Source organism: Phalaenopsis equestris, unplaced genomic scaffold (genome assembly GCF_001263595.1).
Source record: "Phalaenopsis equestris unplaced genomic scaffold, ASM126359v1 Scaffold000024, whole genome shotgun sequence".
NCBI classification, from domain to species: domain Eukaryota; kingdom Viridiplantae; phylum Streptophyta; class Magnoliopsida; order Asparagales; family Orchidaceae; genus Phalaenopsis; species Phalaenopsis equestris.
Window position 1 is genome coordinate 657,149 of NW_018164466.1, and position 13,727 is coordinate 670,875.

The 13,727-nt window shown below is 33.5% G+C and overlaps 1 protein-coding gene across 1 annotated transcript in view; it reads right to left on the reverse strand.

Moving 5' to 3' along the window:
* Positions 1-103: 103 nt before the first annotated feature.
* The window catches only part of LOC110018518 (ABC transporter D family member 1), a 39,381-nt gene continuing 25,757 nt past the window's right edge, over positions 104-13,727 (reverse strand). The window contains exons 16-17 of the mRNA XM_020715854.1: positions 243-397; positions 104-160 (exon numbers count right to left, since the gene is read on the reverse strand). Coding sequence (XP_020571513.1) covers positions 104-160; positions 243-397 — 212 coding nt within the window. The remainder of the gene's footprint in view (positions 161-242; positions 398-13,727) is intronic.

The window sequence follows — 13,727 nt, forward strand, 5'->3', positions numbered from 1 at the left end:
GTAAATATGAATGTTTAGGTGTGAGATATGTATGTAAATACATGAGAATTGTAAGCTTTGTAAATGCCCCTTAACTGAAATATGCCAAGTTTGTTATGCAAACTTACTTGGTGCATTCATCAAGGATGCCAAATTTAGGATGATGGAAAAATAACCGTGCCTGAAATAAATATGCGCTAAGTTAACAAACATAGAGAAAAATGCGTGAATTTTAACAGAGCTGTTTGCTCTTCTCAACTCACCATGCCGAGTCTTTGCTGTTCACCGAGTGAAAGAACGTCTTCCCAGTTGGGAGTGGAATCCCAACCTTCTCTATCGAGGAGATAAACCAATCGAACACTCTCAAGAATGGACTTCAGACGAGAATCAAGAAGAGAAGAGATGTTCGATGAATCACCTACATGTGTTAAGGGGTAAGGAAAAGGAAGAAGTTAGTGAGATCAGGACAATCTATAAATGCATATATATCACAAAAAATAATGCTTTAGCACATCCACAAGTAAGAGTGTAAGTGAGTCAAGCCAACTCGTGAGCCAGTTTAGGCTCGGCTCGATAAGTGGCTCATGAACTTACCTCGATGAGCTCAAGCCAAGTTCAAGCTAGCTCTAACTCGCTAGTTGACACGTGAGCCGGCAGTTTAAAAAGATATTAACATAAAATATACTAAAAGTTTATAAAATTTGAATATTTTACCTTTCAAGTATTAAAAAATATTTAAAAAGTAATAATTTGTATCTAATATTAAGGTTTTTTATTATTTATCTCCTAATTGTTCATTCTATTTATCAGTTTATTATAACACTACCTTAAATTAATATTATTCTCTCTTTTTTATAATAAACAAGTCGGCTCGAACTCGTATGCTTAAGGTCGAGCTTGAGCTATATAAAATTAATCAATACTCAAGCTCAGGCTGAGTGTGACTTGAGTCGAGTTTACATACCTTTCGACAAGTTATAATCTTCAGCTTTTTTTAAATTTTTTTTTTTTGCAAATATTTGATGTTCAGTAATTTGAAATATATAATAAGCGGTGGCAAAACAAGAATGAACATTGTAAACCACCTGATGAAAACTATTTTTCCTTATAAACGTGGTTCAGATCTCGACCTAAGTTTGTCTTACCAATATGCGGGCAACTTTTTTTATAGTTTTTTCGGGAAGAAAAAGCAAACAGTAAAATGCTGTTTGTTTGTATGAAAATACTACACAGTTCCTTGCCTGTAGTTTTTTTTTCCTTTAAATTTATCTTGGAAAATCCTTTTTTTTAAGAAACCAGAACTAAGATGGTGGTTGGAAAAATTAGCATTTTAAAAGTCTACACCGAAAAAAAAAAAAAATAAAACATAAGTCGCCTTACACAAAACATAAACGGTAATTAATAGGATATTACTGGTAGCAAATTACAATAAATCCCAGGCCACCTATGTATTAGTTGGAGTGAATCGAAATAATGGTCAACCCAAACTGAATATGAACGAAGAATTAACCAAGTGTCTATTTGAAGCAGTTACAACTATCTCTCTAAAATTAATAAATAATTTATTTTGTGAGACAAACAAATTTTTTAATGTTATTGGGATATTACAGACACTTTATTTTTACAAAAATATATGAACAACTTTTCTATAACTACCACATTCAAGCAGTATTGACAGTAAAAAAGTAATTTGCCCCTACGAAACTTTCTGAAAATCAACAAAAAAATTATCGCTGAATAAAACTGCAGAAAATATCTAAAAAGCAAAGTAATAAGAAAATTACTACAAAAAGACCCTAAACGAAACCATTTCTAACTACCATCTATCTAGAAAATTCATCCGAATCCATCACCAAACCCTGTATAAAACCCATTAAGTTAAATATACAAAAAAGTTTGCTTCACCACTAGAAAAAAGTTGGTGGTGTTCCCCAGAAGTAATATTATCTTATTATCACAATTCTAGAAGAGATTAGTTGTGACATGGACGCCTGCTAGCTTTTGTAGCAGATTCATCTATTGTAGCAGTAGTTCGATTATATGTCGATCAGAGCCTTCATGTTGCATATAACAGGAACAGCGTGACCTCTAGTGGGACACCTGAATGTGTGAATTTCAAATCCTCCGAGATTATCCGAATAATGCTTTTACACCAAACCGTTCACTGTGACAGGCTGATACTGGGATTTTCTATCAATTTAAGTAACTTTGGAGAATATACATTGAGAATATGGGGCATGCAAGGGAACTTATTTTTCTTAATAAAAATTTTATACTACCTTCCTGCCTATTGTGTGTGCAAAGTTAGATGCTGATTTATTATAGCAAAATAGCGGCGGCAAAGTTTTAAGAAAATTCATCCATCTGTATTAATGCAAGGCCAGAATTTTCTCCATTTTCTGATTATTTCCGTAATATATTTCATCATCATAATTTGAGCTTCATTTGTGAGCATGACTGACTTAATGTCAGTGTTCATCTCAATTGAGCTATGGGATTAGGTGGCTGTTATTTTCTCGTTGAATTTCTTTGATTTACTTGATAATTAAATTATTATTTAGCACAAATTTCTACTATTTTTCAATTTACATAATTGCTGGTCCTTAACTTGTCAATTCTAAATATCATTTTGCCATTTTCATACATTATACAATTTAGTTATATTAAAAACCTATGAACTTGAATGTCTTGCATAAAAATAGCATTAAAAATAGGACATAACTTAATCATTCAGTAAAAAAATGGTGCTGCTGAGGGCATAGTCCTAAAGAACAATGTGACTATAGAGGTTCAACTGTACCATAAGAAAATTTCAAATTAAACTGCAACTTCAGAATACAGCATTGAAATATATAATTTCCATGATTTATTAATAGCTAAAGTGCACAATCAATTTGCGACATGCTGCTATTAAATCATATGGATTGTAATTAGGGGTGTAAACGAGCTGAACACGAGCAAGCCATGCTCAGCTCGTGTTCTCGTTTATATTTTGAGCTCAAAAAGTGTGTTCATGTTCAGCTCGTTTGCTTAATGAGTCGAACACGAGCTGTTTACGAACAAAGAGTATTTTTTAACAACCCTAATCATGTAGTCATAAAACAATAATGGTTCGAGCAAGATTTAAAAATTATTATTTATATTAAAACATCATTTGAATCTAATTTAATAATTTTTATTCTATTTTCTTAATTAATATTTTAATTAGTTATAAATCTTTGTAGCCTTGTAGTCAATTATACATATATATATATATATATATATAAACTTGATGAGTAGTATTTCGAGCCAAAACGAGCCGAACACGAGCTTCTTAACGAGTCGAACACGAGCTGTTTGTGAACAACGAGCCGTTTTGATAGCCCTAATTGTAATGAAAAGCAAGCTTAAAAAGCAATACTCATCGTTTTGCAAATGTGGGGTTCAACAGACCAACTATATATAATCCATGTAAATACTAGGAACAAGTGATTATAGCACTATTGATAGTGGTAGTGGCAGTGCAGACGGCGGTAGCTGGCGAGGGCGAGTTGCAATTTACAATGATTTTGGAAATCTTTCAAACCAAACAAATTTGGAATAAAACAGTTTAGAAGCAAGGTAAACTTCAAATTTATCAAAATTTTACATTGCATTCCATTTTCATCCAATCAAACACCAAAATTTTTAAAACCCTTTAGATCGTCGATGAATTATTATGATGTTCTATTTCATATTTATAAATTGTGTTTGGTTTGCAAACTTAAAGAGTTTAACTCTAATTTGCTATCGATGGTTTTCTAGGTAATTCAATCAAATTGTGACTTGTTGAATGAAAAGTTTCAATTAATTTATTTTATTTTAATCAATTATTAAATTAACATTTGAAGCAAATTTTAATATTTTTAGGTTTACATAAAAAAGGAGAACATTTGTTTTAATATTTTAACTTCGGAATTGTGAATTCTCAATTGGTTTTATTTCTCATTTTCACATCAAGCTAAGGTTTATCAAACATTCTCTTAAAATTTATTCAGCACAAAACTAAATCATCACCATTATCATTAGCCTTAAGCCCAAATATTGTGAGTTGGTTATATAAATCCTCATTTCCGATTCATTCCTACTGTGTAATAACTGAATACACATCATATAGATACTAACTGATTAGATACTAGATATTAACCTAGAAAAAATTTGTGAAAGAAAAAATCTTGGATGATGCGTAATGAAATAAAATTAATTATATTATTACTTTTACAGAACAGATATATGATATGCTGAGATTGAATGACACAGATAAACCTCATCTCCATCATAGCTATGATATGTAGAATTCTATGATAGAAAAGGTGAAATGTATTGTACATTGATATAAGAGAAAGTGAAACAATTAAGATTCCACATTTTATAAAGTTGTATATGAAATTCTAATAGGAAGTTGCAATAAAAGCAACATTTCGCTTCATTGTTGGCTCACTCTCTCAATCAATGATATGACTTGACTTGATGTTTATTCTTTATTAATCCTAACATAGAATAATTTTATCACTTAAAAGTGCATTTTTTCATTAGGTATCAGCCAAACTTGGATAAGTGAAGCTCCAAATCAGGTTACTCCACATAATAATATAGAGATATTAATTGAGAGAAATAAATGCTTAAAGAGAATTTTCCCAAATATTGAAAAGATCAATTATAATTTGAATTTTGCTAAATTCTTTGGATTTAGTGGTGCTTTGGATGATCATGATTCCATAGCTTATATAGCTATTATGGATGGAGAGACATGATATATGATTTTAGAGCAAATTCCCCATGACTACAAAGTTTAGCTTTCAAATTGTTGGCTCAATTTTGTTCATCTTCCTGTTGTGACAAAAACTAGAAAACATATTATTTTATCAATTCACTTAAGAAGAACAAAATCACTCCTCAATGAGATGAATATTTGGTATTTATTCATTCTAATCTGTCTTCTATCTAGGGGAGTAAAAAATATTCTTAAGGGGACACAAAATTATGAGACAATAGAGATGTCTGAGCTACAATGGCTGATATCATAATTCTTGAAGTTGCTAACCTTTCTCTTGATGAACCATGCTTTGAAACGGTGTTTTTAATTGATAAAAGTGAATACATCACTTATAAATGCAATAAAACTAGCGCTTATGATGACACTATTGTTGAATGCATTAACTCTAATTAGTGATGATTGTGTTATTATATTTTGCTTTATTTTATTACGAATAGCATTGGCATTAAGTATTATGGTGACTTTTTTGATATTTTGAATGCAGCCTTGATGTTGTCAAAATCAACTTTTATCATTATAAAATTTACTTCATGATTGCATGTTATATTTTATGATGGCTTTAATAAAAAATATTATATATATATATATATATATAATTAAATATGTCCATGCTATATCGTGTACTACTTTTTACAATTATGTCGTGTCATTGTATCGTATGGTGTCGTGTCTGTGTCCCCGTATTTGTGTTCCTGTGTTTGTGTTTGTGTTTGTATTTAATATAAAGTATTACTATTCAAAAGTTAAAGTGAGCAATTATAATTTTGTATGTATTAATTATAATTATTGTGCCTATAAATGAATGTTTCAATTTTATAAAACTTATTTGAATTATTCAAAGCATATGGGCATTAATAATTTTATTGAATGATAGAATTTAGTACAAGCACATAAATCATGTAAGATGATTTTTTTTACAATGTTCATGCATTATCGATACACTGAAAAACTAATTTATATATACTAAATAATTAAAAATGTAAATGACAATCCAATAAACTAAAGGTTCTAAGTCAATCAAGAGTCAAACTCTTACGGTACAAATTGATGCACTATTACCATCAAATATTAGTGTTCAGACTGATAATCAGGAGAATCTCGTAGCACAAATGATCGTGTTCAGACTGATAATCAGGAGAACCTCGTAGCCCCACTTCTTCATGAAGTATCCAGTGTAGAAGCAACTCATACTTCACATATACTAGAACCTATTGTGGGTACTACGGTTGGTATTCCTCTACTTCAGCTCTACCACAGATTCTTCGGATGATGAATGACAGGTATATTCCAGGAGAAAAAAGAAGAATGGAGACCGACTCCAGCTCGAGAACATACTGGTTACTACTAGCAATGAAGATCATCTTACCAGCTTATTAGCTTGCTTCTTCCGTAGAACTAGAGGCAGAGGCAGAGGCAAGACCAAATTGGGTCGCTCTCTAGCCACCTGATACTATGTATTTTGATACTGTTAAGCTTTTTATTTAAGTATCTAATGTATTTTTCTGTTTTTTTCTAGTTTTAGAACCATTTGTGGTTTTTGTGCGGGCAGAGTGTTATGCTTGGGCTCTCCCACATATTGTATTTGTATCTTTCTTTCTATTTAATATATTAGTCTTTTTGGGCTTTCAAATATATATATATATAAAACACAAGGATCGTCACCCTCAGCGGTGATAACCCCGCCAAACCCTCCTATGCTACAGTGGTTCACAAACGTCACCTCACAGATAGTGCGGTATTCCCGCAGAATTACCATGATTCTGTTGCAGAAAATGAAGATTGCAATCTCATAAAAAAGATAGAGAAAAAGACGGGCAAACCAACAATTTTCTTCTCTTACGCTGAAATTTCAACTCGTGTAGGAAAATACAAATTTACACTAGTTGGAAAGTTTCAATTAGGTTGCCCGAAGATGGAGATCATCAGGAAGGTTTTTGAAGATTTCAAACAGGTTGGGGATTGACAGGTGGGTCATTTCGATGGAAGACATGTTATGATACAGCTGAGCACAAAAGATGATTACACGAGGATTTTCTTAAAAAAAATCATCACAATTGAGGGCAAACATATGATATTGCTCAAATGGACCCCCAATTTTGATCCCAATCAAGAACCAGCCAGTCAAAAACCCCCACTTGCATCTATCTGGTTCCCATTACCTGAACTCAAGTTTTATTTCTTTGATCTACCTATCTTATATGCAATTGAGACTATCATTGGAAAACTTTTGCTGGTAGATTTACCCACAGTTCATTTCTCATGACCCTTTATTGCAAGAATTTTGATTGAACGAGATATTACACTATCAAATGTAGAAAAAGTCTGACTTGGATCTGCTTACATTGGTTATTGACAAAAAATCATTATGGAACAAAAACTATACCATTGTAAGCACTGCAAGATATTTGAACACCTGTAGGAGAAATGTTTTAAATTACACCCATAGTTGAGAACCACTAGTCAAAAGCAGGAACACACTGTTAGCGCATCCCATGTGCTTGAACGCGCTCCCAGCAAACTTGATAACAGCCAACCTAAGGAGGGAAACACCACAAGACAGGAGTTGGCGTCTGCCCTTGGGATCCCTTCTCCTGACTATACTACAATGGATAATGTTCGAACTGAAAAAATCAGGATAGTCCCGCAGCTCCTATTCAGGAAGCATCAGGTGCAGAGGTAACAATTCACACTTCACATACACTGGAACCTATCGCGGTGGTAATGATTGGCTTTCCTTCTACTGCGGTTCAAACATCAAATAAGATCAAGGATCATATGAGTCAGTCTTCAGATGAAGAACGACAGGTTTACACTTCTTGGCGGACACTCCAACTTGGAAACTTAATGGAAGATATTGGTGACTCCTGACAATGACACGACTCTTCAAAGCATGTTAACTGGTTCCGCTCCTAAACCTAGAGGAAGAGGCGGTACTAAACTGGCTCGTCCCTAGCTACTGTTTTCTGCATGTTTTAAATTTGTTTTTAATTTTTTTTGAGTCTATCTGTACCTTTTGTTGGAGTTTTATGTACTTGTATAGTATGGGTAGGGTAGGGTGCCTCTTTGGACTCTTCTCATACAATCTTTATGTATCATTTTCTATTTCAATAAAATCAGCCCTTGGGCTTTTCATAAAAAAACACTCAATATATTACAACAATTTGACCGAGAGCTTGAAAATTTCAAGGTGGGAATGGTTGGTTGGATGATAAAAATACACAATTCTTACATATATATATATATATATATATATATATATATGTAAGAATTGTGTATTTTTATCATCCAACCAACCATTCCCACCTTGAAATTTTCAAGCTCTCGGTCAAATTGTTGTAATATATTGAGTGTTGGATGAGATGTTAAATAATATTTTACACAGCTTTTAGCATAAAATATACCCATATTAGCTTTGGTCTACTTGTTTTCCTTTATAATAGTTGAAACCTAATTTTATCTAATCATTAAATAAGCATTGCCTACACTTTTTGGTATATGTCCAAATTACCAATTATCTATTTTTCATCATCTTTGATCAATAGCACAATTGTTGCCACTAATAGAACTATTCCTTAATCTATTCTTCATAATCTTATTAAACATCTATCATAATAATTTCATTTTTCATGGCAATTAATGAATTTTTTAACTGCATAAAATTGGATCCATATATCATAGCTAGTCTAATTGTGGTTATATAGATTTAACATTGATATCGATATCTTCTATTCCATAATACTCCAAGAGCACTACTACATTTTAAAAAAAAATAGATATTGGTTATAAAAGTTCTATCCTCATTCAAATCAACATTTTTCTTTCTACTAGATATTGGTTATAAAAGTCCTATCACACATCCATTAACTTACGTAATATTGGCTTATATTTATTAAACATATATTGACTAAAATTATACATCATATTCATTCATTACTATGCTAAACCTAAGCCCTTTATATTATAAACTTTTTCTATAATATTCAATTTTTTTTAATTTATCTCAACAAAGGTTTTACCAATTTTAACTATCATCGATGAAAAGAACACGCCAAGGCCCTTTATTTCAAAGATCCTTTCTAGGCATTTTCATAAACAATACAAAAAGTTATAGGCTTAAATATTATACATAATGTAATCATATTACACTTGAAAACTTCTTGATCCCTGCATAGCAACTAGAGCTAGGCAATGCTCCACTATGCATGTTTTTTAAAAAACTTCAACATACCAACATACTTTCCCTCAATCCACAACAATAAATTCTACAAAGTGATCATGTGCATGCTCAATATAAATAAAAAAAAATGAAGAAATTGTTCTCAATAATTCTTCCATTAATTTTCAACGCACAAGCAATTTACATGATGGATCTTCCTGGCACAAACCAAATTGATTCTGCATCACTGGATAGTAATTCCAAGTCAATATTCCATATCTATATCCTACAACTTCTTAACTTTTATTCTTCTATAATTATTATCATCTTGAATATCACATTAGTTCTTATATGTCCAAACAAAACTACTTTTTCCTTCAAGCATTTTGTCTTGTCTTTAAAGTTCCAATATAAAGATATACTCCATAATATTCCTTGCTAGTTGTTCAATATTGAATCACATAAAGAGCATATTCTTATATTATCATTACCATTATCTAACAGCTCTCCGTGTGAAGGCAAGCTTCTTCTAAATCAATTCTTACGAATATTGACGTTGACAACTGCAGATTGGTATTTGCTAAGCAATATTTTTCATCATTTTTCTTCATGCAACATAGTAGTTTCATATGTTAAATTCATGTTCCAATTCGTCAAAGAAAAAAAAAATCATATGCATGTTTTTCTAGCTGAAACAGCCTTTTTTATTAATTAGTACTGTCATTTGTGAATTGAGAGATTGTCCCAAAATGAGGTAATCCGTTCTTCAGGTTTGCGCATTATAGAGATGTATTAATCACACATCCTATTTTTCTAGGAAGGGAAGGGATCGATCATTTCTCAGTTTAATAAAAAGGCTGGATATATCTGAAAATTTTAAGCCATACTGAAATAAACTGGATTCTGCGCTTTGCACATTAAAATGCTGGATATGGTTGTGGAATTTAACCTTACCGGAACCATCTGCAATCATTGCTCCACATGATTATGCTATGCCACAGTATGGAAACAAGTACCAAACATTGCAACAATCTTAGTGCTATAGTTTTGGCACCCAGCCTAGCGCTAAACATGTTTGTACTAAGCATATTGAGCCTCACCACAAAATGATATAAGAAAATTTTTAATGGGAAAGCACATCAGGAAAATAACAACTTGCTAATCTACTTCTCACCAAGTAACTATCTACCTCTACATTTTTATTAAAAAAGAACTATTTTATTTTGTAATATTCAAATTAAGCAATTTTTGGATATGCTTGCGGTGATGATGATGCTTGTGAGAACATGACTTATTCTCTTTAGTTATAATATCTCAAGTCTTGGATAACCTTTTGATTTGTCTGACTTAAGTAATCGGACTGGGATTAATATTGCAAGATGGTTAGTGTTATAGTGCCCTACAGTACAATGGTTTAATTGAGTTCATCATTTAATTGTTACTGCTAATTTCGCTTATCAGCTAGAATGGGATTGAAATTTCATAGCTTGTTTTGTGCTATGGAGCACTACAATTTAGTTGTTTAATTGGTTTAACTAGTGGGTAATTGTTATTGTTAATGTGCCTGATCGACTATAATAAAATCATGATTTCTTAGTCATTAATTGCAGTGTTACCAGACTCTTAATGCTGCTAATCCTATAGCAAATGCAGGATTTTTGTAGCGGGTTTCCTAGTACATTGATCTTCTGTATTAGGTGTAGGATTTTTATTCCTATTGCAGGATTTCTATGGGCACGATACTGTTCGTCAGTTTTTTTTTTACAGGTTATCCTAACTCACAATGTTTGGTGACTAAGTTAATATTTCTGATTAAACTGGAAAATTTATAGTTCTTACTTTTTCGTTGCAAATTAGGGTTGTACATTCAATCAGTTTGCTTCTTCAAACTAACAAACCAAGTATATCTTATAAGTCTATTTAGCACGTTTACTAGAACAAAATTACAAGAAACTCATTCCATATGTCAATAGTACAACACATTAAAGAACTTAACATCTACAGAAAGTTTGTTTAGAAGATTTTAATATGCATATCGTAACCAGAAAAAAATAATAATAAAATATCTTGCCTTGTCATTTTTTGGTGGCGATGCGTTGGATATTTGGGGTGTAGAGAATATTAGTAATTGAGGTTAGGGGATAAAAAGCTGTGTTGATAGTTACAGTTTTGCAATGGTCCGCTAAATGATACTATCAAGCGAATAACAGATGGTATTGTGATGTGGGAAATGTAAAATAGAGCGGGCATCATAATATTGTAATTTATTTTGGCTCCCATGAATCACAATCAAGAATAGGTAAGGTATTAATCAGAACAAAACAAAAAAATAATAAAATTGAATTGATACAAGAAAACGAAATAACCCGCCAAATAAAACTGGCATCAAACCAAATGTTATTCCAGCACTAGACAGATCAAACTTCAACGATTTAATTCAATTTTTTTAGTCCGACAATATATGCATAATACTATTGAAATCTACTATCTCCAACAAATTGGCCAGCCTGTCCAGGTATACAATAGATTGGCCTAATCTAATATCTTTGTTGACGCAGGTGTCACAAGAGAAGTAGGATCTCATGTCCACGTGCGGGCGTGGGAGCCTTCTGCGCCCCAAACATATGGATCGAACCAGTCCAGATATGGGAAAGTCGATCGCTCTTCCACATTGTTTTGGTGCCTCCTTTCTACAACAAGGCCCAATCCTAATTATCTAGAACTTATTTATTTGCTTCTTTTATTTTAGATTTTCAGTTTTTTCATATTTTTGTTCAAGATAGTCATCGGCGTCCCGATTTCTCCCTTCTATGGTTGTATCCAAAGACAGGTGATGCTCTGATTGTCGCTCGTCCAAAGTGTTGACCTTCTTCCAATGGTCAAATGGTGCTCTGGCTCTAACTCGTTCACGAGGGAGTATTTATCACCGATCATTCCTTCCCTGCACCCCTTGTTTCACTTTCACGCCACTTTCCTCAATGCAGCCACCCAAGATGGTCGCCGCTAATGTTTTCTTGTTGTTATCCTTTTTCCAGCCACCTCTCTTCCACAATCCCAGTTGTTCTCCTTCTAAATCAGCTATCAGCCCTCCATATTTCTGGCAGCCCACAGCCTTCCAACCAGCACTGACCAGTTTTCCATGTTGTTTCAGCGGTTTTCCCTTTCCAAGCCACTATCCCGGCCTTCCGCTTCACTGCTCTCGCAGTCCCAGCACTCCACCTTCGTTGTTGCAGCCAACAACGGCTTCACTTTGTTGTTTTGCTCCTGTTCCAGCTGCCCACAAGCCCTACCACACATCCACCTTCTAGAAACTTTACTTGTTGAATATGCCACCCTTTAACACCCCAACCTTCCCATTCCAGCCCACTTAACCAACCTCAACACCCTTGAGACACATTTTATTTGTGTTTGTTTGGGTTTGTTGTTGTATTTCTCTATCAGTGTGTTGGTTGTAAACGTTTAGTGGCTTTTTCACTAATAATATTTGTTCTCCTATTGTTGCTTAATTAACTCCGATATTGTTTGATATCAGAGCTAACCTAAACTCAGTCTTATCTTAAAATTTCTGGCATTTCTCTCCCACGCCCCAATATTCACCCACAAAATTTTCCTTCCCCTCCACCCTACACACCTTCTTCCACCTATCCACATCAAAACACTAACCACACCACCGTTGAGGATTTCCTGCCAGAGCCTTAATGTAAATTTACCATGGATGATGTACAACAACTACTCCATCAAGTGCAACAACGGCCCAATGCCATTGAGAAAAGAACCAAGGGCGGGATCACCATCAGCCGTAACAACGAAATTTGTTGAGAGTGAGAAAAAAACTATGAATACCTTTAGTAGAGATGAGTTAAATGGAGAGGAGGATCAACCAAATCACTTTAGAATACAATATCAGAGGAGCTTGAGAGATGAGGTGTCTGTTGGATAAAATGATGAAGTGCCTTTGGAAAAAATAGAGATGAGATGTCAGCTGAAAGATATAGAGATGACATGCATGTTGAAGAATACTGAGACTCGCGAGAGAGTGGATCTAGATTTTCTCGAATCGATGAAAGATAGGATTTTGAATACACGGAGGTTCCCGATGACAAAAGAGTGAAGTTCGCACCACCAATCTGAAGAAGAATGTCTCATCGTGGCGAGAGAATTTGGGAAGTGAGAGACAGGTAAAAGAGTGAGACATAATCACTTTTTAGAAGAAGATAAATAAAGAGATATAGCAAAAATACTGATATGTACAAAAGCATGCATAAATTCCATTACTTTTTGCATCTTTTTATGAATGAAATTGTACTTCAAAGGAATGCATTTTTTTGTTTTTCTTACAGGTACAACATGTATTAGAAGTAGAATGAAGTGGTGAATAAACAGAGCGAAGCGGAGGTGACATAGAGCAAAGGAAGCATCAAATGGCTGGCGCCTAGGCGCTGCACTCAAGCGCCTTAGCACCACTTCGGTGCCTAGGCGCCAGTCTCAACCCGGTTAGACAAAGCTTCGCGCCTAAGCACCGCAATTGTTGGACAGTTTTTTCAGCAATTCTCCCCATGACACATGGAGTTATTTGGAGGTTATGCGCAACTCTAAAAGGGCATGGAGAGAAGTATTTCGAGAGAAGAAGAGGAACATTAGAGTGTTGTAGGAAAGAATTAGGGCTTTTACTTAGAGAATTTGGTGAGAATTAAAAGATTTATTGTAAGGAGATTACATCAGCACTACATCATTTATTTTTCATTCTGGCAAAATGACTAGTTAACACATGTTGTGATTCATAATTACTCGGAAGAG